Source organism: Emydura macquarii, unplaced genomic scaffold (genome assembly GCF_026122565.2).
Source record: "Emydura macquarii macquarii isolate MOO-44397 ecotype Brisbane River unplaced genomic scaffold, CSIRO-AGI_Emac_v2 contig_2897, whole genome shotgun sequence".
Lineage (NCBI taxonomy): Eukaryota > Metazoa > Chordata > Testudines > Chelidae > Emydura > Emydura macquarii.
The window spans coordinates 5,794,824-5,818,179 of NW_027133034.1; the positions used below are offsets into that span (position 1 = coordinate 5,794,824).

A 23,356-nucleotide genomic window follows, 5' to 3' on the forward strand; every position below is an offset into this window, starting at 1 on the left:
CACAAGGAGATGAGACAGAAGTGTTACACATGTGTCTACTGACAGGTGTGAACAGAAACCAATTTCTCAAAACCTTCTAGAGCAATAATGATTAACATTGGCCCTTTTTATATCTATTATTTTATCATGTAGACAATTATTGGGCCCATTCCTGTGAATACCTTCCCATCCCACTGGTGTAAACAAACATTGAGGGTGCTCAGCAAATTATAGCGTGAGAGAGAAATGGCAAAAAATACGTAACTTTGTTTGCGAGTAATTTCAAAGGAGAGACAAAACATTTGTAAGTTTTGCTTTGAGCTCCTTGAATCATGATACACTTTTCTTCTGGCTTTGTCAATTTGAAAAGCTGTCAGCAGAACTCACCTTGGAGGCCTCCATATAGGAGTCAAACCCAATCACCTCCCAAATGAAACAGTCTAAAGTCAGCTTTTCTCAGAGATGGGTATAGCCTCTTGACAAGGTATTTACTATCAGCACATCCACCTTCACAGGGATGTAAGCGGCTGGAAATTAGCACTTTTTTAGGAAATGTTTTTCCACAAAAATTTATATTCATATCTACAATCTGACTGTGTCCTCCCTTTCATCCTTGAATACACTTTTGCCTGACAAGATCAAAAATGAAATGCTAATATTCAATTTTTTAAACATCTGCCTAAACAACTAACTTATTTCATGCTGCACATTTCTATTCTCTTTTCTGAAAGCCAGAAAAATAGCTATATGTTTGTAATTATATTCTCAACTTGCCTAGAATACACTTATTTAGGCAATACACAATATAGGTAACAAGAGAAAGAACTAAAAGTGAATCATCAAAAGGGACCGCTTTCCCCAAAACATCCAATAGAGTCCGGGAATATAGAGTTCCTTTATGTAAAAACAAATGAATATATTCCTGAAAGAAAGAGTTACATCTGGAGACTTTGGAAGTAAAATTGCAAGTGATCCCAACAAACTTTTTAGAACATTCTTGAGATGATATCTATCTGTTTCCATCAATGATTTCTAGGAACTGGTGGTATCTCACCTGAAATATTCATAACAAATCCAAATATCTAGTGTCCTGATATTCTGTACTTAAGTATGTATGCTGATTTATCATAAAGCTCAGTATCAACAAGAGATGTCACACACTAGAATGGGAAAGAAAACAACTTTAGAAAATGTCTTTGAGGAAATTTCCTTATAGAACTCATTACTGTTCTCAAAAACCATGCAAAAGGAACTCTGGGCAAACCAAATATCTTTCATTGAGGATAAAAAATTACTTTCCAGAGAAAGTGCTTACATATTTCAATAGCATTTCCTTTATCAACATCAGAAAAACCCAATCCAAAGAACACTGAAGTTAAGTGGTTGCTTTTGTTGTTTGTTCTGTAAAAATGAAGGAGCACATTTACAAGTATGCAATCTTGTGGGCAAAACCTCACACGTTCATGAACGACTTGGCATGGTATATGTGCAAAACAGGTAAGTGCATGCCTGGCTCTTAAATGTGCATTTGCAAAGTGAAGTTTATGTACCTGGAAATACTGTCAACAGGGTTAAAGTAGGGTCATTAAAAATCTGGACCTAAGCACACTGTGAAGTACCAGTAACGGATATACATCTGTTTCACAGCAAAATGTTTGTAAACTCACTAAACTTGTGCTGGTCTCATGCCCCAGGTCTGTATTCACCCCATTCTGGGATTTTATATGGAGCTTTCTTGTAATATTATGTACAATATTTATATTTCCTTTTTAAAAATGCTGAAAATATAGTGTTCCAAATTCTCCAGGCCATTCACAGTTCCCTGTGGTTCCTTAGGTAAGGCAAAAGGGATCAAAACCAGTTGCAACTCCACAGGTAAGGATCTGTGTGGTAGAGCCCCCAGTGAGTGTACAGCCAAATATGCCAGCTCCTACACCATGGCCAGGGCATAGTGGGTGTGTTAAGAGTGGAGAGTGGTGTTAAGAGTAAGAGTGGTGCACACCGCACTCAGGCAAACTTCAGCTGGTGGACAGTCCCTTTGGGACCCAAGCTGGAACTCTGGCTGGTGTGAAACAGGGCAGGGAATAATGACACCCTGTTGTCTTTGTTCTCTGATGCACCAAGTAGAAACAGCAAAGAATGTTCATGTTCCAAAAGTAGTTCTTTCTGACCAAGTTATCAGAAGCATGTGCACAAAACAGTGTGTACACTCTTGCACACATCTCTTTCCACCCACCAAAGACCTGGGCACAAATGTATGTGTGCAAATCCTGATTTGCATGAGTGTGCAGATATGTATACATGCAAATTAGGGTTTGCAAATTTCAGCAGTTATTCATATTTTTTAAAAGTTTGTTTCTAAAAATGTCATCTGACAAATTCCATTTATAGTAATTACAATTGTTCTGAAACCACATTTTGAGACGTGACTAGTGATTATGAGGGTATCAATTTTTGGGTGCCCAATTTGAAACCGCTTGAAAGGTCCTGATTTTCAGAAGATGGATACTAAGAACTTTATGAAAAGCTGGCTCCTTTAATGTGTCTCAGGTTGGGCGCTCAAAATCACTGGTCACTTGAAAATTTAGGCCAGAATCTGGTTTTGGAAAGAAATTACTTCAAAACTGAAGGGGATTCAGACCTGAGATTCCAGTTCAAGTCCATCTCTAGTAATTCCAATGTCAGAAAATAATTTAATTTTAAAAGCTTTGTCATGTCTAGCATATTGTTTTTCAAACTGGAGTACCATTTATGTAATTTTGTTTTACAATTTCAGATGACCCGAGAATATGCACGTCATGCATTCACAATTACTATATGTAAGTTCAACTCTTTTAGTATCACTACATTTTCTGAACCAAAAACAATGCTCCCGAAGGTACTGGTGGTTATGCCATATCAGTTAGCTTCATAGTTGCTGCTTGAACAAAGAGGGGGGTTGTGGGTTGTAGAGGAACTTTAAAAAGGGAGGGAGGATAGGTATGGGGGAGACCCTCTCAAACACTAAAGCAAAGCATTATTCACTTATGGCCAAGATGCTAAGTATCTTTAAGTCCCACTGACCATAATAAGAGTTGAGGAAAGAGTTGAGGAAAGCAGAATCAGGACGTTGTAGTGTTTTCCTGCTCCTACCTAAAGCAATAGCAAAATCCACAGATGGAGCAGATTCATGCCTGACCTCTTATAGTCAGTGATGGCAATAAACAGATCCAGCACTCTAATGCTGTCAAGTTATTGAGATGAGCAGCCAGTGGTGTAACATAATAGCCTACCTGTTTATTCTACTTGGGAGAAAGCTTTTCTTTATTTAAAATGGCAAGTATCCAGCCTCACACTTGCATTCACAAAGTCTTTGCCTTTCTGTACCTGGATGCTGGAAATTTACCTGTTGGCAAATTCCAAGATTTTTCCCCATATATGCTACAGCTGATACTACTGGGCTCTGTAGATAGTGGGTAAGTATTTGCAAGTTGTATCTTATTTAATGATTGCAGTTAGAAAATATATATTATAATCCTCACCATTCATGCTGTAGATTAACATCTAAGATTAAAAACTGACTGATAAATCTCAAAATCTAATTGTAAACAAGGAATCATCACTGAGCATGTGTTTCTAAAGGGTCTTTGACCCTACATTATTTAATATTTTCATCACAGACCTGGAAGAAAACAAAATCATCATTGATAAAGTTTTCAAGTGATACAAAGATCGGGGTAAATGATGAAGAGGACAGGTCACTGATATAGAATGATCTGGATCATTTGCTAAACTGGGTGCAATCAAACGATGTATGTTTTAATACGGCCAAATGTAAGGTTGTACATCTAGGAACACAGAATGTAGGCCAAACCTACAGAAAGAGGGGACTCTATCCTGGGAAGGAGTGACTCTGAAAAAGACTTGGGGGGCATGGTGGATAATGAGCTGAACACAAACTCCTAGTGTGACACTGAGATTAAAAGGGCTAATGTGATCCTTGCATATATAAACTGAGGAATACTGAGTAGGATTAGGGAGGTTATATTACCTATGTATTTGGCACTGGGATGACCAGTGCTGAAATATTGTGTCCAGTTCTGGTGATCATAATTCAAGAAGGAGGTTGAAAAATTGGAGAGGAGTAAGAGAAGACCCACAAGAATGATTAAAAGATTAGAATACATGCTTTAAACTAATAGGCTCAAGGAACTCAATCTACTGATTCTACCTAAAAGAAGGTTAAGAGTTTTTTTTACCTCTGACTGTAAGTACCTACGTCAGAAACCAAAATTTGTTAACAGAGGGCTCTTCAATCTAGTAAAGATATAACAAGATCCAATAGCTGAAGTTGAAGCTAGACAAATTTAGATTCAAAATAAGGCACAAATTTTTAACAATAAGGTTAATTAACCACTGAAACAATTTACCAAGGGTTGTACTGGATTCTCCATCACTGGAAATTTTAAAATCAAGATAGGATGTTTTTTTAAAGGACATGCTCTAGTTCAAGCACAGCTATTGGGATTGAAACAAGGATTAATTCAAGAAAGACCTATGACCTCTGTTATGCAGAAAGTCAGATTAGATTTTCACAATAGTCTCTTCTGGCTTTAAAGTTTGTGGATCTATGAATCTGTCTATACATATACATGACATGTGTACAAATATGATGTTACGCATGTTCAGACGGCCGATTATTATCAAGCAACAGCAATAAATGAATGTGCAGATTAAGCACATAACTGTGTGCTTTAATTTTTTTAAAATCAAACTTCACAAGTATATTTGAGAACCATAATGTTAACAAACCTAGCTTCTGGAGGCTTTAGTGTTGAAAGAGGTAGTTATTTAGTCTGTGAGTAATTGTATTACATTTGCTTAGGAATTATGCATGTTCACCACACTCATGAAAATGAACTTCATGACCTCACACTGATTTATTAAACTTACTAAGAATGTTCTGACACTAGGTATATGCAGCACTGCTATAAAAACTGCCCTGAGAACACCTACAATGATGAGAGTACTCCCCAATGTATAGAATGTGATGAAAACTGTGGCAGCTGTGACAAGTACGAGTGCTCCTGGTGTAAGGAAGGCTTCTATCTCTTAGGTAAGGAAAGTAACAGGTAGTGTACATATGCCGTCTCAAAAATGATTTGGAGCTTTGCACTGAAGGCTAAAATTTGGATCTAATCCTCTGAGGTTCCTGAGCACTCTCTATAGAAGTAATTGGCAATTGAGGACACCTTATGGAAGCAGGCCCTTTATGTAAATACAAGAGATCTTTTGGTTCAAAAGTTCCAACATTCTTTACTATGAATTCCAACTGGGAATTTTTATTTTTAACAAGAGTTTGGCTTCAATTCACTTTCTTTGAGCACATACAGGAAAAGATTTCTATTTGATAGCACTATGTGAAATGAGGTGGTTTTGTTTCCAGAGAGTTAAGCAAACCTTTTCTTTGCTTTTAATTTGTGTGGCTTTGCACATTCTGGTTTAACTTGGACTCTCAGGTCTGAACAAATAAACCTCAAATAGTCCGAGCAAAACCAAGTTAAAACCACGAAATTTCACATCAGACTCACACAAAACTAAGAATTCATCATGGTTTTGTTATGAAACTATAAAGCAGTCAGGGCTAATTCAGATAAATCTGAGCTACAGGGAGCATATGGCAGCATATGGCAGACTCAGTCCTACTGTTCTGGGTGCTACAGAGGACAAGCTGCTTCATGCTGACAAAAAGCTATATGATGATAAAGGAGAGACCAAGGTTGCCTCAAGTTACCATGACCATTGCTAGGATACACTGTAAGATCCTCTATTCTCCTGTTCAATTTGAAAGCTCTATCAATTTTTCTCCTAACTTCCTCTGCAAACTTAGGTATTACCATTTTTATGTCCAGTTCCAAACACAAGGCCTATTTTTCCCCACATGATTGTGGGTATTGGGAAGAAAGTCAAATTCAATTTTGGGTTTTGCAACCAGAAGTTCTAATTGATTGGCTTTGGAAGGAACCTTAGATTTGTTCAAACTAGCCCTGATTCTTTCTCAACTATTTTAGTGTTTTATACTATCAACCATTACCATGGCACCCAAGCACCTTCACTGTGGTAAACTGAAGGTGTGAATCAGCCCAAGTTCACTCAATATTGGCCTCACATTTGCTGGAATCTGAAAATTAATCAGGATTTCAAACTTTGGGTCTACATATGGGATCTTCGGATCTTAGATTTTTGTTGTCCCATTTTAGAGACAGGGTTCAACCATGAAATTCAGATCTATATCTGAACTTTTGTAAGATGGTGAGTTTTGGCTTTTTAGTATTTTGAGGTAGACTCGCTCTACCTAAAACTTGGTAAAAAATGGCTTGAAAGATTTGTGAAGTTTTCTCTAAGGACATAGGCTGAGTTTAAAGTTTGCAATAAAATTTTAAGCCAGGTGTTGGGGGGAGAGGCACAACAAAAATTTCACACTGTTTTACTGTTCTGTTTGTTTTTCTTAAAATACCTGAGAGAGAGATCAGGGCTATATGCCTTCCCCAATCTCAAGTAGCCAAGTTTATTCAAAATACACATGTCTAACTTGGATGCTGAAACCTAAAGAATATAGTTTTAGAGCTGTTCTGGGTCTGAGCTGCAGGATTCCCAATTGACTTTAATTTGTTCATTTCCAATTGGCTTTAATAGGAATCATGTGTCTGAAACCACACACAATCTTTCAAAATGTATCCCTGAATTTCCAAGAGGCCTGGAGGCTGCATAAAGAAGACTAGAGATTAAACTTCACTAATAATCCTCAAGCACAGAGTATTGTTAGTGTTGCTGTTCCTCACAACACCCAGTATGGATATGTGTATAAAGCATTTCTTCATCTTGTGATACTTGACCTGTGTGAGCGATACTATGACTTAAAAGCTCTCTATCCATATCGTAGATGGGAAATGTGTAAGTTACTGCAGAGATGGTTTCTACGCTGATGAGGAGTTTGGAGAATGCGAAGAGTGCCATAGGACCTGTGCAACATGTGAAGGATTCAACTTTGATGACTGCACCAGCTGCAAAGAGAAATTACACCTACTGCATGGGAAGTGTGTGAATCCAGAAAACGTGGTAGTGGAGGGGAAATTCTGGGATGGTATGTTACTAGATCCTTTGATCCCTTTCATTTCATCCCCGTGGACTATTATGATTAGAAATGTTTAGAAAAAGATCTAACCCCTTGTTTTCAAGGTCCTATAGATAAGTTAAAACTACCTCATATCTAAGTAGACTGTAAAGTTAAGGAATCATACAGACTACAAATATAAATCTGGTCACAGAGGGTGGAAATCACCCCTTTGCAGAGAGCCTAAGGTTTACGCACAATTTAAATCCAGGTTAGACCATATTTTGAGGCCTTGTATTGGGTATGTTGTAGGTAATTTAATGGATCCCCAAATTTAAGGATTAACCATATGATCTAATGGACTGAACAAAGGATTTGGAACTGGAATTCTTGAATTTAAACCATGGCTCTGACATTAGCTTCATCTGTGACTGCCCAAGGTCACTTCAACTCTTTCTATCTCAGATTCTCCATCTATACAATGGAGATAATATTTTTACTCCCACAAGAGTGTGGTAAGGTACTAGTTAATGTCAGTAAAATATTTTAAAATGTGAAGTGCTATTGCTAACTATTAGCATCATTACTGGAGCAGAGCAAATGATTTGACACAAATACATCATTTTATATTTTTTGTTTTCATGAACAACCTGTAAACAGATTACAGGACTTCCACATTTTTTCACTGTAAAAAAATTACTTACATATTTCTTCAGCAAATAATTCTTAGTCTGTGGATCATTAATGAACAGTTCCTTGTAACTATAGGTAATTTGTGCTGTGTACTATGTTGGTTAGTTACATGAAACACATGGGATTATTTTAATCCCAAATTTGCATGATTTTTGCATCAAATCAAAGCAGTGCTACTTGTGAATTTTATGAATTCACTTGCTGTGAATATTTGTATACTAGCCTAAAATTATCTTTTTAAAATTAGATTCATTGCTGTGCAGAGGCCCAGCACAAGTCCTCTGCACTACTTGCATACCATACTAGGGACTAAATGGGATTTAAATGAAGCATTGGTCTTCTACTGGCCTTCTGCACAGGTGTGAATTTCAGTGTGTGTGAGTATTCAAATTAGTAAAGCTCAAGTACTCAGATGCTCATTGCAAGGGAACATGAGAGTCACAAATGTAGTCAAATCAAAATTTGCTTTTGATTCAAATGTATTTATTTGGATTTAAGAGAGCAAATACAACAATGGCTATTCTGGGATTCAGATGGCCTTCCCATTAACTAACATCTATATACCCCTTTTGCAAGGTGGTGTTGGCAGCAACAAGAAAATGTTCCGATTAGTAGCTTATCTCTAATTATTGTCTAATATTTCCAAACTAATGTACTTCCTACCCATTAAGATGTGTTCTGCCAGACAGCAGCATATTTCTTCTTTGCAAAAAAGATGTGTGCAAAGGCCCTGAATTTGCTATTTATTTGGTATCTAAATGCTCCCTTCTTGTTACAATTATCTATAACTATGAATAAATAATGACACATAGGAATTTTGTCTCATCTGAGGATCTCATGTTTCACCAAGGTAAGTAAGTATTATTATTCCCATATGATTGATTGGGAGACTGAGCCATAGATGAAATGACATGTCCCAGGTCACACAGTGAGACAGTGACCGAATAAAAACCTCAAGTCACTTGACTCCCACTCCCTACTATAACCAAACAAAACACATTGCCATCCCATTGAACATGACACAGCCAGCTATCTGGCCAAAATATCCAAATCTGCATAGGTTAATTCAATAATTACCATAAGGTACTTTGAAAAAGCCTCTTACTCTTTCTCTGTTAAAAATTATGCTAAAGTAAAGGCAGGCAAAGTTGTGGCTGAGGTGTGTTGGACCTCGAACTCAGCTCACAAATAACGATGCCATTACCTTCATCTCTGTTGGACTATGTCTGAGCACATAGATCCAGACAGTGTAGTTGAAAATGTTACAATGGATTTAGTAACTGAATTGACCTTTCATGTTGGACCAGTTGGTTCATAACCAACCTTTTGAGTCTCATGAAACAAAGCTGTTGTCTCAGTTTGGCTCCTAGACAAACAAATTAAAGGGCAGCATACCAGAGCATGCTAAGAGATAAGTCAATGTGATGGCAGAATTTCTTTACATTTTGAGAGATTGATGTATCTTGGTCAGGATTAAAATCTCCTTCTGCGTGTATCGTATACATTTTTTTGCATGTTTAACTTCCACTTCCATTCCTTGCGTGAGGATAAATGAAAGACCACAATCATGAATTTTCATGAGCATACTGGCCAAAGACTAAGTGTGCTTAGAACAACTTTCTAAAATTATACCTATTTTGTGGGCACTCTGGCGGACTAACAATTCAATTCCAAACTGGGAATTTGTTAATAAATCCTATCAAGGCCTGAAACAAGGAAACCAAGCTTGTCTGGCATCCAGACATTTAAAACAAAGGGCAAGCCAAGAAAAAAAATGGTTGAGCTCTGTGTTTGTAGCTCAAAACATCTGTATTTTATCTGGTGTACCAGATGATGAAATGACTTTGGGAGCCAGGAAACATACTAGTGTAGGCTTGATTCACCAAGTGATTACACACACCCTATCAACTGGACTAGACATTTTGCAAGATGAAATCAGGTCTTCATTCTGCCAGTTCACTGGAAATACCACACCCTGGGCTTGTATGCTCCTCAGTCATACAGTATAGCCTAGCGTATTCTTTTGAGAGGTCCAAAGGAAATGTTTCTGTTATAGATCCAACACTGCGTACGTGCCTCTTTACATGCAAATCATTTCAAAACAAAATTAGTCACTAATTACGTAAGTACACAGCCAGTACAGTTCATATCACACATCATAACACATAATGGAAAGAGCAGCCATTGAGAAGTGGACTAGAAGCCATTCACCAACTGCATGCGACTTTGCACATTTTCTTTCCCTAAATAGCATATTAAGCAACAAGAATTAAAACATATAACAGCATGTTGAAAGAGGAGTGGTGGAGAGAAAACAAAATATTCAGAAATTATAGGACTCTAGGAATCAGAGGCCAGCTGGTACAATCCTTCATAGGTCCACTAACTTCAGGGTAATTACGCTGATTTACACCAACTGAGGATCTGGCTCTAGATATATATTCTATGGTGTATCTAGAAAGAGATGTGAGACTAGTGAAGAGAGTGAGGGGATAGGGACTAATGGATAAGGTAGAGAAATGGGAAACAAGGACTAAGAGGGAGAAGGGGAGGAAGAAAATCTAAATGGAAAATTTCATGATATCTACAGAGGAGTATTTAGCACCATGACAGGAGTTAGGGGACCATTTTAAATAACATCCATATGTGAAGTGTAAGGCTGCCAGAGGCAGGCAACACTTATTCACTAACCTGTACACAGTTTTCATCATCCCCATTGGAGTTGCAGGCAGATTTTTATTCAAGGCATTCATTCGTTAAATTAATCTTATGGCTGTTACGTGATAACCAGCTTGGGAATTAATGGTTACTGGGGGTTGTGACTTACTTCTTACCTAACCTTCAGTACCCTTGAATTTATAATTCTCATAAGTCTTTAAGATGGGATAGCTTATAATATTCTTTTACCTATGTATAGTGTTTTCATTATGTTTTATCACGTCTATTTAATTGTAATTATCTTTTAGAGATATGTGGTCTGTTTTATGTATTTTTATTCATGGCTGTATCGTTTTTGCAAGGCCAGTGCCATAAACAGAATAAAATCTAACAAACTAAACAGCATCCCCACTGGAAATAACTGGATCACATTCAAATCACATCCTTACTACACAGCATACAAACCAAACAGGTCACCTTCTAAAAGGAACGCACACGTGGTTACAACAATCCTGGCAGTGCAGTTCCTTCTATATTCCTCTCTGCAGCAATGTACTGCATGTTTTCAGCTTTTGGGTTTACAAAAAAGATTCACACAGAAATTCAGGATCTTTAGCAGAAGCAGCTGTATTTTTAATTAGGAAGCAAGGGAGAGTAATTGCAAATGTGGGTGGGGAGCTACTTTGATATCAAGAATTGAAAAAAAATTAACTAGTGAAATCTCTTCTCCTTTTCCCTATATATGAGCAAGAATAAATGTGATCCCTAAACAGAAAACAAATGTACTGAGTCCATAAGTGGCTTTTGTAAATGTGAAACAATGGCTTGATCCTACACTGCACAGGTGTGAAGGATTGTTCTGTGTATAAGCCCAAGGTAAAAACTAATGAAGAGGCCAGGGATCAAAGGGAAACTGACCATGCATTAATGAGAACTCTGCTGTGGCTGACAAGAAGCATGAGAAAGACCAAAGAATGGATTGTACAGTTAAGCCCTGCACGGGTCTAGTGTGGAGCCCTGCAGCAGGACTGGGATACCACAGATCCCACAGGGACCCACTGCCAGAATAGCAGGAGCAGGGCTAAAAGTAGTCACATGCAGGGCTCTAATGTACAGCAAAGCAGCTAATTTGAATGATAAGGGTTGCATTTAAACCAATGTCTCTTCAGACAGGCCCATTCACACAGCATTCTTGAGAACAAGTGAACAGCCGTTCAAGGAGCTTCCAATTTACTTCCATTACATCGGATACCTTTAAGGGTGTGTGTACTGTTACTTTAGATCTGTAACAGAAGGTTCTAATCTAAGAGAAGTCATAAGTAGAAGCGCAAGAAAGACAAAAATAACATCATGGACACTTGACTTCAGTACTCCAATGTGGTCAGGATTTCACCCACTGTTATCTGTGTTAGAACAAAAGTTCTTTGTTCAGTGTTGGAAAAAAATCAGTGCTTACTGTGATTGTTTTATCATTGTCCCATGTCATGTTGTCAGAAGTAGATGGACTCATTTTGAACTAGCATAAATAAGAAAGGGGGGGGGGACCCCAAATTTAAGCCCTTCCTAAACCTTTCAGTTTGATAAGCTCATGGAATGGGCCGAGTGGATGGAATGCTTCCACATATCCCGAACTGCCATAAAGCTTACCACAGAAAGTGGCAAAGTTCAGGTCAGCTCCTTAGCTTCTGCACTGGAGAGTGAAGCTGAAAACATTTATACAGCACTTGCCTTTACTGAGGGAGGAAACAAGAAATAAGAGTATTGAGGCAAAATCCGGCCTCAATGGAAGTTTACATGCGTGGCATTTTAGGGTCTGCGAAATCCAAGGAAGAACATAACATAACATAAAGATCTGGAAGAGGATTCTTTGCATGGTTTTAAACCAGCAATGATGTAGTAAATATGTTAAAAGTTAAACTATCATCAATAAGCTTCAGAGTAAACATTCCATATATATGAATAAGGGCAGTTCACACTTCTCTCGGACCTATTATTTCAGGCTGTCTGCTGAATTAGGCAAACGTCATTGCAATAGCGGACATCTGGCTCACATATTTAAACTTTTCTTTTCAACCATAAATGTTAGAGATTTCAAGTTTTAAATGAAAGCTTAGATTCCAGAGCACAAGAAGGAATCCTCCAGATACAGGTAACAGCTGGCCAAGCAGCCATGAGCTGGTCTCATTTAATGCTTGGTTTAACATAACAATTGAGGGGTACAATAGGACAGAATGCAAGGATAAAAACCAGAGCTGGCAATTCTTTTCTGTAGTCTCATGAACCTTTTTCCTTCAGAGACGACTCCTCCACTAATTATCTAACTAATTCTAACTAATTATCTACAGAATTCTCCTTGCCCACATGCCCAGAGTGAGTAAATCAATGACAAGTAAAAAATTATTGTGGGGGCAGAAACTGGCCACCTGTTTCTCATTATCATCAGAGCAAAGGCCAACAAATATATTTTGTCCCTGGGCTGGCAAATGTTATGGACAACTTTCAAGACTGTTCTATGCATAGAAACATTGGTCACATCATGGCAGGTGCTGTGCATTGGTGTGTACCACAAAACCTTTTTGCAGCATATTTACTCATTTTGAGAGATATTTAGGGCATCACTCAGACTACTTTGGTTTTTCAAAATGAGGGTCCAACTGCTCCTATCAAAATAAATACCAATTTTAAAGCTGGGAGAACTCAACAATCCAAAAAGGCCCAATTAACTGCAAGCTTTTCATATTAGTACTAGGAAAAGAATCCTCAAGTTAAGTGTTTAAGTATTTACTTCTGACTGGAAAGTTATAAACTAGAGTGACTGGATTATAAAAATTTTCTTCTATGTTCCAGGCAAAAATATCACAAAAGCGTAACCGCTTGTGCATATTCCCCTCTGGTGGAGACTCTGATGTATTGCAAAGAACGACCATATCACAGCTGTTGCCAAAAAATATCCCAAACATTAAATGATCATTTTGATTACTGAAATATTTCATTATAAGTGAAAATTGGTATTTAATTGTAAAGTGTTGAATGTTTTCAAAGTGGTGAGCTCCTCTAAACATTTCTCAGCAGTTGCTAACAGTCTTTCTGATCTCAGCCTTATCTAACTGCTATTTATTATTTATGCCACCCCGAGGCCTCAGTCAAGATCAGGGTCCAATAATCTTGTCAGTGGCTGCTTCAGCTATATTTCTGTTTCCCTTCTTTATCATAACTGGTATTAATTGACAATACTTAGAAGAGTTTGCCCTCTCTATAGTGAGGATTTCAAAGGAAATAAACAAAATACATCAGTGGAAAGAGGGAGTGTGTGACTGCTGAGAAGTTATATAAAAATGTTGTATTTCATCTTGATTCATGAAAATCTCAGGCACTTCCTATGGGAAATCACTGTAGCCTTGACAAATATTGAAAGTGCTAAGAAAGGAACTGATAGAGTGACCTGAGAAATGCAGCTGCAGTTAGATTCCAGAAACAGATGATATTCAGTTCACATGAGGTTTTTTAGGTAAATAAAGTGAGAAACATTCTTAGTTGACAACATGGCTATGGAATATATCAACAATTCTTCAAGATGATCACAGTGTGGCTAACGTGGGGCTTACTTTAAAAAAGAAGGAACCAAGGGAGATCCTAGGATTTGCAGTGGATCTCACCTCAGTATCAGGGAAGATTATATACAGTATATTTAAAGACAGAAAAATAAAAAAACCTGAAAAATATAACCTAGTAGGATCAGTTCATGTAAGAAAATCAGACCTAACATTTTCAGAGTATTTTTTTAAAAGCAAAACTAAATAAACATAGCCCAATAAACACATTTTACTTGGTTTTTTTAAAGGCGCTTGTTCAAGTCCACAATAAAACATTAAGGAAGTGAATAGTATGGACCAAAAGGGCAAAGTCTGGTCAAAAACAAGCTGTAGTGAATTGCTGCACCTCAAAATGAAGGGAGGTGGAGGGTCACTAATGAGGTTCTCAGAGGCCTGTCAAGGCCAGTACTATAGTCTTAATGATTAGGAAAACTAGAGTGAAGTTTGCTGATTCTTCTAAGCTGTTTTGATTAATAATACCCAGACAGTTGAGAGAGACTCTAGATGGCTTTGAGTGTGTTGGGCAAATAGTGTATACTGTTAAAAGTTAGAGTTTCACAGATGGTAATGGGTGTTGAAATTGCAGGACCCGCAGAGGAAAGGAATTATCATGAACAGCCCAGTGCGCTATCTGCTCTGTGTGTAGCACAAAACAAGACACAGAAGCTACTTAGGTGAGAAACAGAACAGGTAACCCTGTATAAGTATAAGATCAATAGACAAGGATCTTGAAGCCCTACTGACTACCAAAGCCAACTTTTCAAAGCCTAGATCAAAGAAATGAGTGTTAAAGGCTATATAGTAAAGCTTCCTACACCCTTAACTCCATAGGAACCTAACTAAAAATGAACAGCTATGAAACTAAAGTTTGAATTTTAAAAAAAAACCCATTTCCTGCTCCACATCCTGCAAAAGTTCTACCTTGCCTTCCTATCAACCAGTTTCACCTCCTTACAGTCCAGTTTTCTTATAGTGTGTTGGGAGATTTGCTTAATTCATCACAGCTGGGCCAGCCCTACTACTGTGATAATGCAGGTACTTAAGCTGTAGGCTTTCCTCTACTCAAGAAGAGAGAGTTAACACTTTTTCAGCTGTTCTGGGAGAAGATGCATTCTCTCATAGGGCTAGAAAACAATACAGTGTTTGTTGATGGTCCATAGTACTGAGTTCTGTTTTAGCCACCATACTTTGGTCTTGTTAAGGAGGAATAGATCTGGATAAGGACAATGAGGCTGTTGAGAAGTATGATGGGGGTTTACATCTGAGGGGAAAATGAAAACACTAGAACTATTAAGATTGGAAAAGAGAAAAGTTAGAAGGGGCTTAATCTACTGTTTAAATTTAAAGGATATAAGAACAACTGATTCATCCCTAATTAAAATGTATCTGCTTTATCTTTTTGTGATCTAAATTCAATAACCATTCATATCACCAACCTGAAATTACCAATAATAAGCTAAAATACCCTCAACACTTGCAATTAACACTCTAAAACAATGTCAAACTGCATTTGAGAATAACATTTGTGTTTTATTTTTCCACACTAACCCTTTACTCCTCAGTCAAGAATATGTGGTTGAATTAAACTGTCAATTGTCTAATTTCAAGGATTCTATCATTAGACTTTTGTGGCTGTAAATAGTTAGCTTTTAAAAAATAGCTCTGAGTGAATCTACATAGAAAAAGCAAATAGGAAATTTCAGATTGAATAAAGGAGCCCTGCCTATTTGCCCTTCTAAAAGTACCATATATGATCCAGCCCTTACTATGACTATACAGTGTAAACAGAAGTATTTTCTTCTCTCCCTATCCAGACACCAAAAAACTTCTCCAACTATGTGAGTCTTCATGTAAGACCTGTGATAGAGCTGCTGATGTGTGCACTTCATGTCCAGAAGGTAAATGACATTTAGCTTCTTTGGGAAGAGTTTGTAGCGTGCTAGATACTTCTGTACATTATATATTCCCAGGAAATATCTTGGTCAATGGATAGGAGAGGGTTCTTTAATCTAGTAGATAAAGGCATATGACTGGAAGATCCAAACTTGATAAATTCAGGCTAGGAATAAAGCACATATTTTTAGTAGCAAAGCCACTGGACAAACTTTTCAAGGGATCTGATTCCTCACCCACTCAACCAGAAATTATGTGCTTGATCCAGGAATTATTGGGTAAAATTCTGTTATTCAAGAGGTTAGACTAGATGATCATCCTGCTCCCATCTGGCCTTAAAATCTATGAGTGATGGTTGGTCATCACTGACCTGACTTTTAAGCCATCTGACCTTTTTGGACAATGGCTTATAAAATGTTGAAGTTCTTAAAAAATAAAAAACCCCTAGGCTTTGGAAATGCAGGAAGTGCAAAATGAAGGTTCCATATTTAACATGCTAGCACAGGTGTGGCTAGCACAAACAAGATCCTGGCATTGTTTTGTTTAGCCTTCTCAATTGTGCCATTTCATTGGGGTGGGTGTATTGCTAGGGAGATTTCTTTTTGCTGAGACCTGCGTACATACATGCCCTGGAGGAACCTTTGTCGACCTGAAAAGTGGGAGGTGTGAGAATTGCACAGATGACTGTGAAGTCTGCTCTAAACCCAGGCATTGCCAGAAGTGCCAGTCTCAGCCACATCGGCCACTCTACCTACACGAAGGCAGATGCTTTCAGGAGTGCCCCACGTAAGTTATTTTATATTTATTCTTTGTTTTGTTGATTTACACCAACTTTCAAGTTTGCTCACTAATTTTTAACTGTGCCACTTGTCTCCATAACTAAGGTCCTTCTAGATAGTCCATCATAAACTCACGTTATGGAGACATTAATGTATCATTTTGACCATCAGAAATTACAATGTGCTGAAACTTGATGTATATGTTTTCAGCTGCATGAAGTAATTGACTATGATCTCGTTAGCAAAGGCCATATGTGATTGTAAGTAAAGTTAAGCACTAGGCATGAAATCCTGAAGTCAGTGGCAAAACTCCCATTGATTTCAATGGGGCCAGGATTTCACCCTTAGTATAGATCTCCACACTGACTGAAAGTAAGCCTCAGCAACCTTCACTACCTTCTCTCTTATGCTGTAGAATACAGGATTAAAAAAGGATGAAGGGATAATGCAATTTAACTCACATTTTTCATGGATTCCTGCTGCTACTCTCTCCTTTTTGCTGCCTTCCAGACTATTTTGCCAGACCCATTCATAATAGAGTTCCAGATTCTGGCTTTACTGAAACAAAGTCATCCTGAGTTTAGTTTCAAGATTCAGCCCCCTACAGGATATTTTTCATTACATTTACCACTACCGCCATTTGCAAGATATCACACAGGAGCAGAGAGGCTCTCATGCAGTTCTAACTGTCCTCTTTTAGAACCAAAGAAAGTACTGTAGTGTGGAGGAGGGGAGTGTTCTATGAGTCTTATTGTCCCACTTGTCCCTTCTGACACACCAACCAGGGGCATTTAGAAAGACTGACTCAGCAAAGCAAGGTGAGCTGTTGAGTGTGAGAGGATAAGGTCACAAAACAGAAGGAGAGGAAGGAAGAAGGGATTGGAAAGATACTGAGAGATGATAAAAGAAAGAAGACAGAAATAGAAAAGATGGAGGAGGACTCTCTTCTATTCTGTTACTGTCTCAACTTTCCTCCTAATTGACCTCCTTGGCTTTCTTAGAAAAATACTGCCCTTGTTCTTTTAAAGCATTTCCCTGAAATGTCACTAGAGCATTGGAGGGGCCCCCTTTTTGTGAAGGCTACCTGGGTGTAAGTGTTAGTGCAGAGTAGGTATTCTGCTGGCACTGCTTTTTATGCTTGTTCCTTCCTCAGTTTTATCAAATCACTGTATATTTTTGAATAAGTAATTATCTCAAACAGCGTATTGGCCTCACTCCAGACATTTCTTTTCAAGATCTTATGCAGAATGAAATGTGCCTCCAGCCTGCCCCTCCATCTCCTTTCATCTACGAGGTATAGGCCAATCCTCGCTACTATTTGGTTATGATTAATCCTTCCAAACCTGGAATGACTGTGGTTGCCCACAGCTGTTCTGTCAGTCTCCTTAAAGCTGTTCTGCTTTCATGGTCTAGGGCATATTTTGTGTAGGATCAGTTTATGTCCAAGTTCAGTCACAAATTGCATCACACAGGTCCATGCTGGAATCACCATATTAGACATACTGTAATCTGATTGTCTGAGGAGAGTTAGAGCTGCTTCTCAGTAAGGCTCCCCCACTTACCCACAGGCTGTGTAACATAGATATCAGCATGACACACTCTTGACAGCAGAACACACTCGCCAAAATTTGCATAAGCTCCTTGAGTGACACTTCTTTTGGAGGTGATCATGATTTTCTAGCTCCTCTCTCTCTCCCCCCTCCATTGCACCTCTACAGAGTTGTTGACCTTCCATTGTAGTGCCTTCTATTAGTGTTGGAACATCCCATCCTTCCAGGTGCTGGGGTGAAGTTTCTCTCTTCCCTGTTCCCTACCCCAACCACTACTTGGGTGTGTCTTTTCTCTTCTTGCCCTACCACCATTGGAATGATATCTCTCTTCCTTCTCCTGAATCAACCCTCTGATATTGCTGCTGCAGGCAATGGCTTCTTCCTCACATACTCTGTGCCTTTCTTGCCTGGGGAGCAGGAGGACAGGAAGCCTGGATGTGCAGAGGGGATATCACAGTGCAGTCCTTCTGGATGTTGGTAATTTTGGTGCTGCTAAGGGATGATGGTGGGACAGTGGGCAAAGTATCTTGTATGAGATGTGTGTGGCACATGGCAGCTCTTTGTGATATGTGTCCATTATGAAGCTCCTGATTCATCCAAATACATTTTTATTCTTCTATATTTGCGATAAGCTGTGCTATCTAACTGTTCCAGAAGTGTGCTCTGTCCTACAATTTTTTCTGTTTGTCCTGACTCTCTAGGGGGTATTTTGCTGAAACTGGTACGTGCACCAAATGTAGCGAATCCTGCAAGACATGTGAAGCAAGTGCCACAAAATGTCAGTCCTGTGAAAGTCCGTTACTGCTGGAGCAGTGGGAATGTAAAGTTTCCTGTTCTGAGAAACACTTTGCCACCAATGGAATCTGCAAACACTGCCCTGAAATGTGTCAGGAATGCATTCATGAAAGTGCATGCAAAGGTACCGCAGAGAATCAGCAATGGCATTTATCCGCTTGGCTCAGATAAGATCTCTCTGGAAATATATAGGCTGGCAAACGTTTGTTGAAAGAAATAGTTCTTCTGTAGTTAACAAAAACGAGAAAAGTAATTTTAATATAATCATTAATCTACGCAGGATGGTGCTAATGTGCAGTGTATCATGTGGTAAGACTTTTAACCAGATAGAACTAGGAACAATACATGTTCAGTGTTCGTTTTTCGGCTCGTTTTGTATTTCAAGATATTCCTGCTGACTTAATTCCATCCCTGATTTAGCATGTAATAGTCCTCAGTCCTGGTTTTCCACTGCTTGGCACCTCAGGTACTCATTTACATTAGCACAAGGTGGGAGCAAAATGCTACCATTCTAAACTAGTGCTATTTTATACCCACCTTACACAGGTGCAAATGGTTACATAAGGGGCAGAGCAGTGGAGAATCAATCCCACTGAGTGCTAATGTAATGAATGATGAGTGAGCCACAAAAGGTTGTGCTCAGTTGGGCTTCTCACCCAAAAGTTTGAAAAGTTGTGTGAATGGCAAGAACAGGTAAAACTGAGCAACTGTCAACCTGGAAATGTAAAAGTGGGTGACAGGGAAGGCTAATGAACAAAACGGTTAAACTACAAGTTTAAACTAAACTCAACGTAAAGATCAGTTCAGCCCATAACTCCATATTCTAACATCGCCAGGCTTTGGGGCAATTCAGGTCTGGATCCAAATATTCCAGACACACCCTATTTCAATAATGAGCTGAACAAAAGTTTAGATCCAAATATCTCTGAACTTTTGAGACGTTTGGAATTAAATTCAGATGTAACTTTGCATCATGGGCCCATCTCCACTCAGAGGCTCAGTCTGGGTGCAGCCTGAATTATAGTAAAAGCTCTAGGATGTTTTTTTGTTTTTAATTTTTCTAAACCAGTTTGCCCATCCCTAGATGTAATGCAGTGGGTGCCGTATTCGGTTTTGATGCTCTTATCAGCCAGGGCAGGCACAGAAATAAAAATTTGGCCACTTTTGGAGGGGCATGTTCTGTGGCCCCCCCGCAGCTCTAGGGTGAGAGGAGCTCATCCCTCCCCGGCTGTGGCCCTGCAGCCAGAGGAGCTCACTCCCTCCTCCCCCTCCCCCCAGTTGATTCTCCCTGCTGCAGTCCTGGGGACAAAGGAGCTGGACGTCCCTGTGCTGGCAGAATTCTGTGCCCCTGCCGATTATTTGAGGGGCAGGTGGGGGACTAGTCCTGCTTCCCCTCTCTTGCCCCCCCCCCCCCCACTTTCCCCACATGCACACACCTGCTTATCAGTAAAAGAAAATAAGCTGTTCTTTTGCTTAGCCATTTGCTTTTCTTTTTCCTTAGTATGCATGGACCAGTTTTTCCTGCACAATGGGAAGTGTCTGCCGGATTGCCCTACTGGCTTTTATGCTGACTCCAACAGTTGCTCTCCTTGCCATGAGGACTGCAAAGGATGTGATGGGCCTGACTCGGATGACTGTAATGAGTGTGCCATCAGGTCCTTTGTTCTGCACAATGGCAATTGCTATAGCAAATGCCCAGAAGGGACTTACTATGAAACAGAGACTGAAGACTGTCAAGGTATCTTTTTTTTTTTTTAAAGGAATATGGAAACAATCATAAGTAGAACTGGTTGAATAGTATCAAAAGTGATTTGGGATGTGGTTTAGTATATTTACCAATGATCCTGAAAAAGAGGAGACAAGCAAGGCAGCAAAATGTGCCAATGACACAACATTAGTCAAGTCAAACTAGAGACAACTGTGAGAAAGCCCAGAGGGACCCAACAAAACTAGGTAAACGGACAACACGGCTGACAAACAGTTAGGCTATAAAAAGTATGGGTAGGAAATAATACTTAAACACACAAACCTTTCTGCAATTCCCTCGACACATTTTATGTTGGCTACTTGACAAATTAAAGCTACTTTAAAAATAACCTGAAATGGAAAAAAAAAAAAAAAGTTGTGAAATACATGCTGTTTTTACATTTCAGAGTGTGACAGGATATGCCAGACTTGCTCCTCTTCCACTGCCTGCCTTACCTGTAGAGAGGGCATGGGGATGAACAACCAGGGTCACTGTGTGACTTCCAAGTATTGTTCTCTCACTGAGTACCATGATGAGCAGACTCAGACCTGTAAGCCTTGCCACAGGAGGTGTTCTCGTTGTACTGGGCCTGTTGAACATCAGTGTCTTAGCTGTCCAAAAAATCAGCATCTTCTCAGTGAGTATCTTGCTCCTGCATCCAAGTTTTATTTTGTCTTCTCCTTTGAAGATGTGTGACCGAGGTAGATCGCCATTAAAAAGATGCCTGGCAATGGGAAAGAGCTGTTTCAAGCTGAACTTCCACTGTTCCTTTTCATGAAATGCCAAGAAGGTTGGTCATGTGATCCATATTTCAACATGTTGAAACCAATCTGAACATTGCAAGTCTGCTATGACAAATAGCTTTCAGGTGTTTGTGCCACAATGTAAACAGCTGATTCTTTGGGGCTGGCCAAGAAAATCTCTTGACCATAAGAGACCAGCCTTGGAGTTTAGACAGATATTTAGGTGTGGGCCTGACAAACTCTGGGGCCCAATGCAGAACTTCTAACCACCACAACACTTCATGGCTAACAAAGAACTAAAACTTTTCTGTTACCTACTCCCTGCTTGCTTTCAGCTGTCCTTTCCTACAGCTTTGATTACAAGTGGATGGCTTGAAGATCACATTAAGAACCCCTTGGTTCTTTTTAGAGAGACTCTTAGCCCTACCTATATATTTTGCAAGTGCATCTACTTTGCACACACAAAACTCATAAACTTGCAAATGTGGGTTTGTTCAAATGCCTAGACAGATTTTGATTGTGCAATATAGATATACTCACAAATATACAGACATAGTTAAGGAGACTTGATGAAAAATTGTTCCCGGATCAGTGGATCAGGCTCTGTTGGACTGCATTTCAAGTAAACTCATGTATGAAGTAAAGAATAGAAGACTGGTTTGCCTGAGAAAGGACTGAGTGAAAATTGAAAGGCCATCAGGATTTCGTATTTAGTGAATATGAGCACATTTAAAAAAAAAAAAAAAAAAAAAAAAAAAATAAAGGAACATTTACAAAGTTAATCAAGGGCCAAATTTCCTCCAGAGAAGCAAGCTTCTGTATAAAAACTAGACAAACATTGTAGGACCAAATCATATTTACTTATTTTATTTGGTGTATTTGTCTCAGGGCAAAAATAAATAATTTGCAAGAAATACCATTTTAATCATACATTATGCTGACTAGAAGCAAGGAGAAATGTGAGACTATGGTAATAGAGTTGGGCGTTAGCTAAAGCTTCTGATCTCAATCCTGGATCCAAGCTTGAATTGAGTTCCCAGCTCTGAACTAAAGTTGAACACTGAATCACAATTCTTTGAGCTTTGGAAAGTACAGATGTTGATCCAAATTTTGAACCCTCAAATTTGAGAGAGTACAGATCTGAGGGTTTAGTTCAGACCCCCTTCCACTACTAATGAATAACATTATTTTGCTCGTTACAGCTTTTACATTAGATTGAGATAGCAAGACAGACAACCTATAGTCCAGAGAGTGGCAAACACTAATATTATTTCTTTAATATTTTAAGGAAAAAAATCATCCCTTGCCTAGCTGTAACCTGAGTAGTGAAACACATAACACAAGAAAGATTATTTCACTTTGTGAGTAGTCATTGTTCTCCTTCATCCTAATTAACATTGGGTAGGTTGAGCCCACATAGTTAACTGAATATAACTCAGTGCAAGCCTTACATTCCAGAAGTAGGTTCTGTTCATTTTCCTCTGAAATTTCAGTGAAACTTTGTAATGTTCATGGTACATTTGGCAGGACTGCAAGTGTGTTCTCTCTTCACGGAAAATAGTAGCAAACTGTTCAATTATTCACTGAGATTAAAGCCATTGAGCTATTAAGGCTCAAAATTCTCATAAATCCTGTAGATTTGACCAAAGATGCATCAAAACTGTGAGTGAGGTATTTAGAATCAAAAGCAGGGAAACCAAGAGACAAATGGCTCTGCAGATGGAGGGATAAAATGTCCTGAAGATTATTGCTTCCTTTGTATGTTGTGATATAAATCTTAGATGCTGTTTATTATTAATTATTATATATAATAATCGCTTGATACTGTTCAGC

At 38.7% G+C, this 23,356-nt stretch overlaps 1 protein-coding gene across 2 annotated transcripts in view; it reads left to right on the plus strand.

Moving 5' to 3' along the window:
* The window catches only part of PCSK5 (proprotein convertase subtilisin/kexin type 5), a 287,773-nt gene that overhangs the window by 258,417 nt on the left and 6,000 nt on the right, over positions 1–23,356 (plus strand). For both annotated transcript variants that reach the window (XM_067569064.1, XM_067569065.1), the window contains exons 25-32: positions 2,756–2,798; positions 4,932–5,074; positions 6,902–7,102; positions 15,831–15,914; positions 16,500–16,695; positions 18,940–19,157; positions 20,535–20,771; positions 21,187–21,417. In XM_067569064.1, the coding sequence (XP_067425165.1) occupies positions 2,756–2,798; positions 4,932–5,074; positions 6,902–7,102; positions 15,831–15,914; positions 16,500–16,695; positions 18,940–19,157; positions 20,535–20,771; positions 21,187–21,417 (1,353 nt within the window). The remainder of the gene's footprint in view (positions 1–2,755; positions 2,799–4,931; positions 5,075–6,901; positions 7,103–15,830; positions 15,915–16,499; positions 16,696–18,939; positions 19,158–20,534; positions 20,772–21,186; positions 21,418–23,356) is intronic.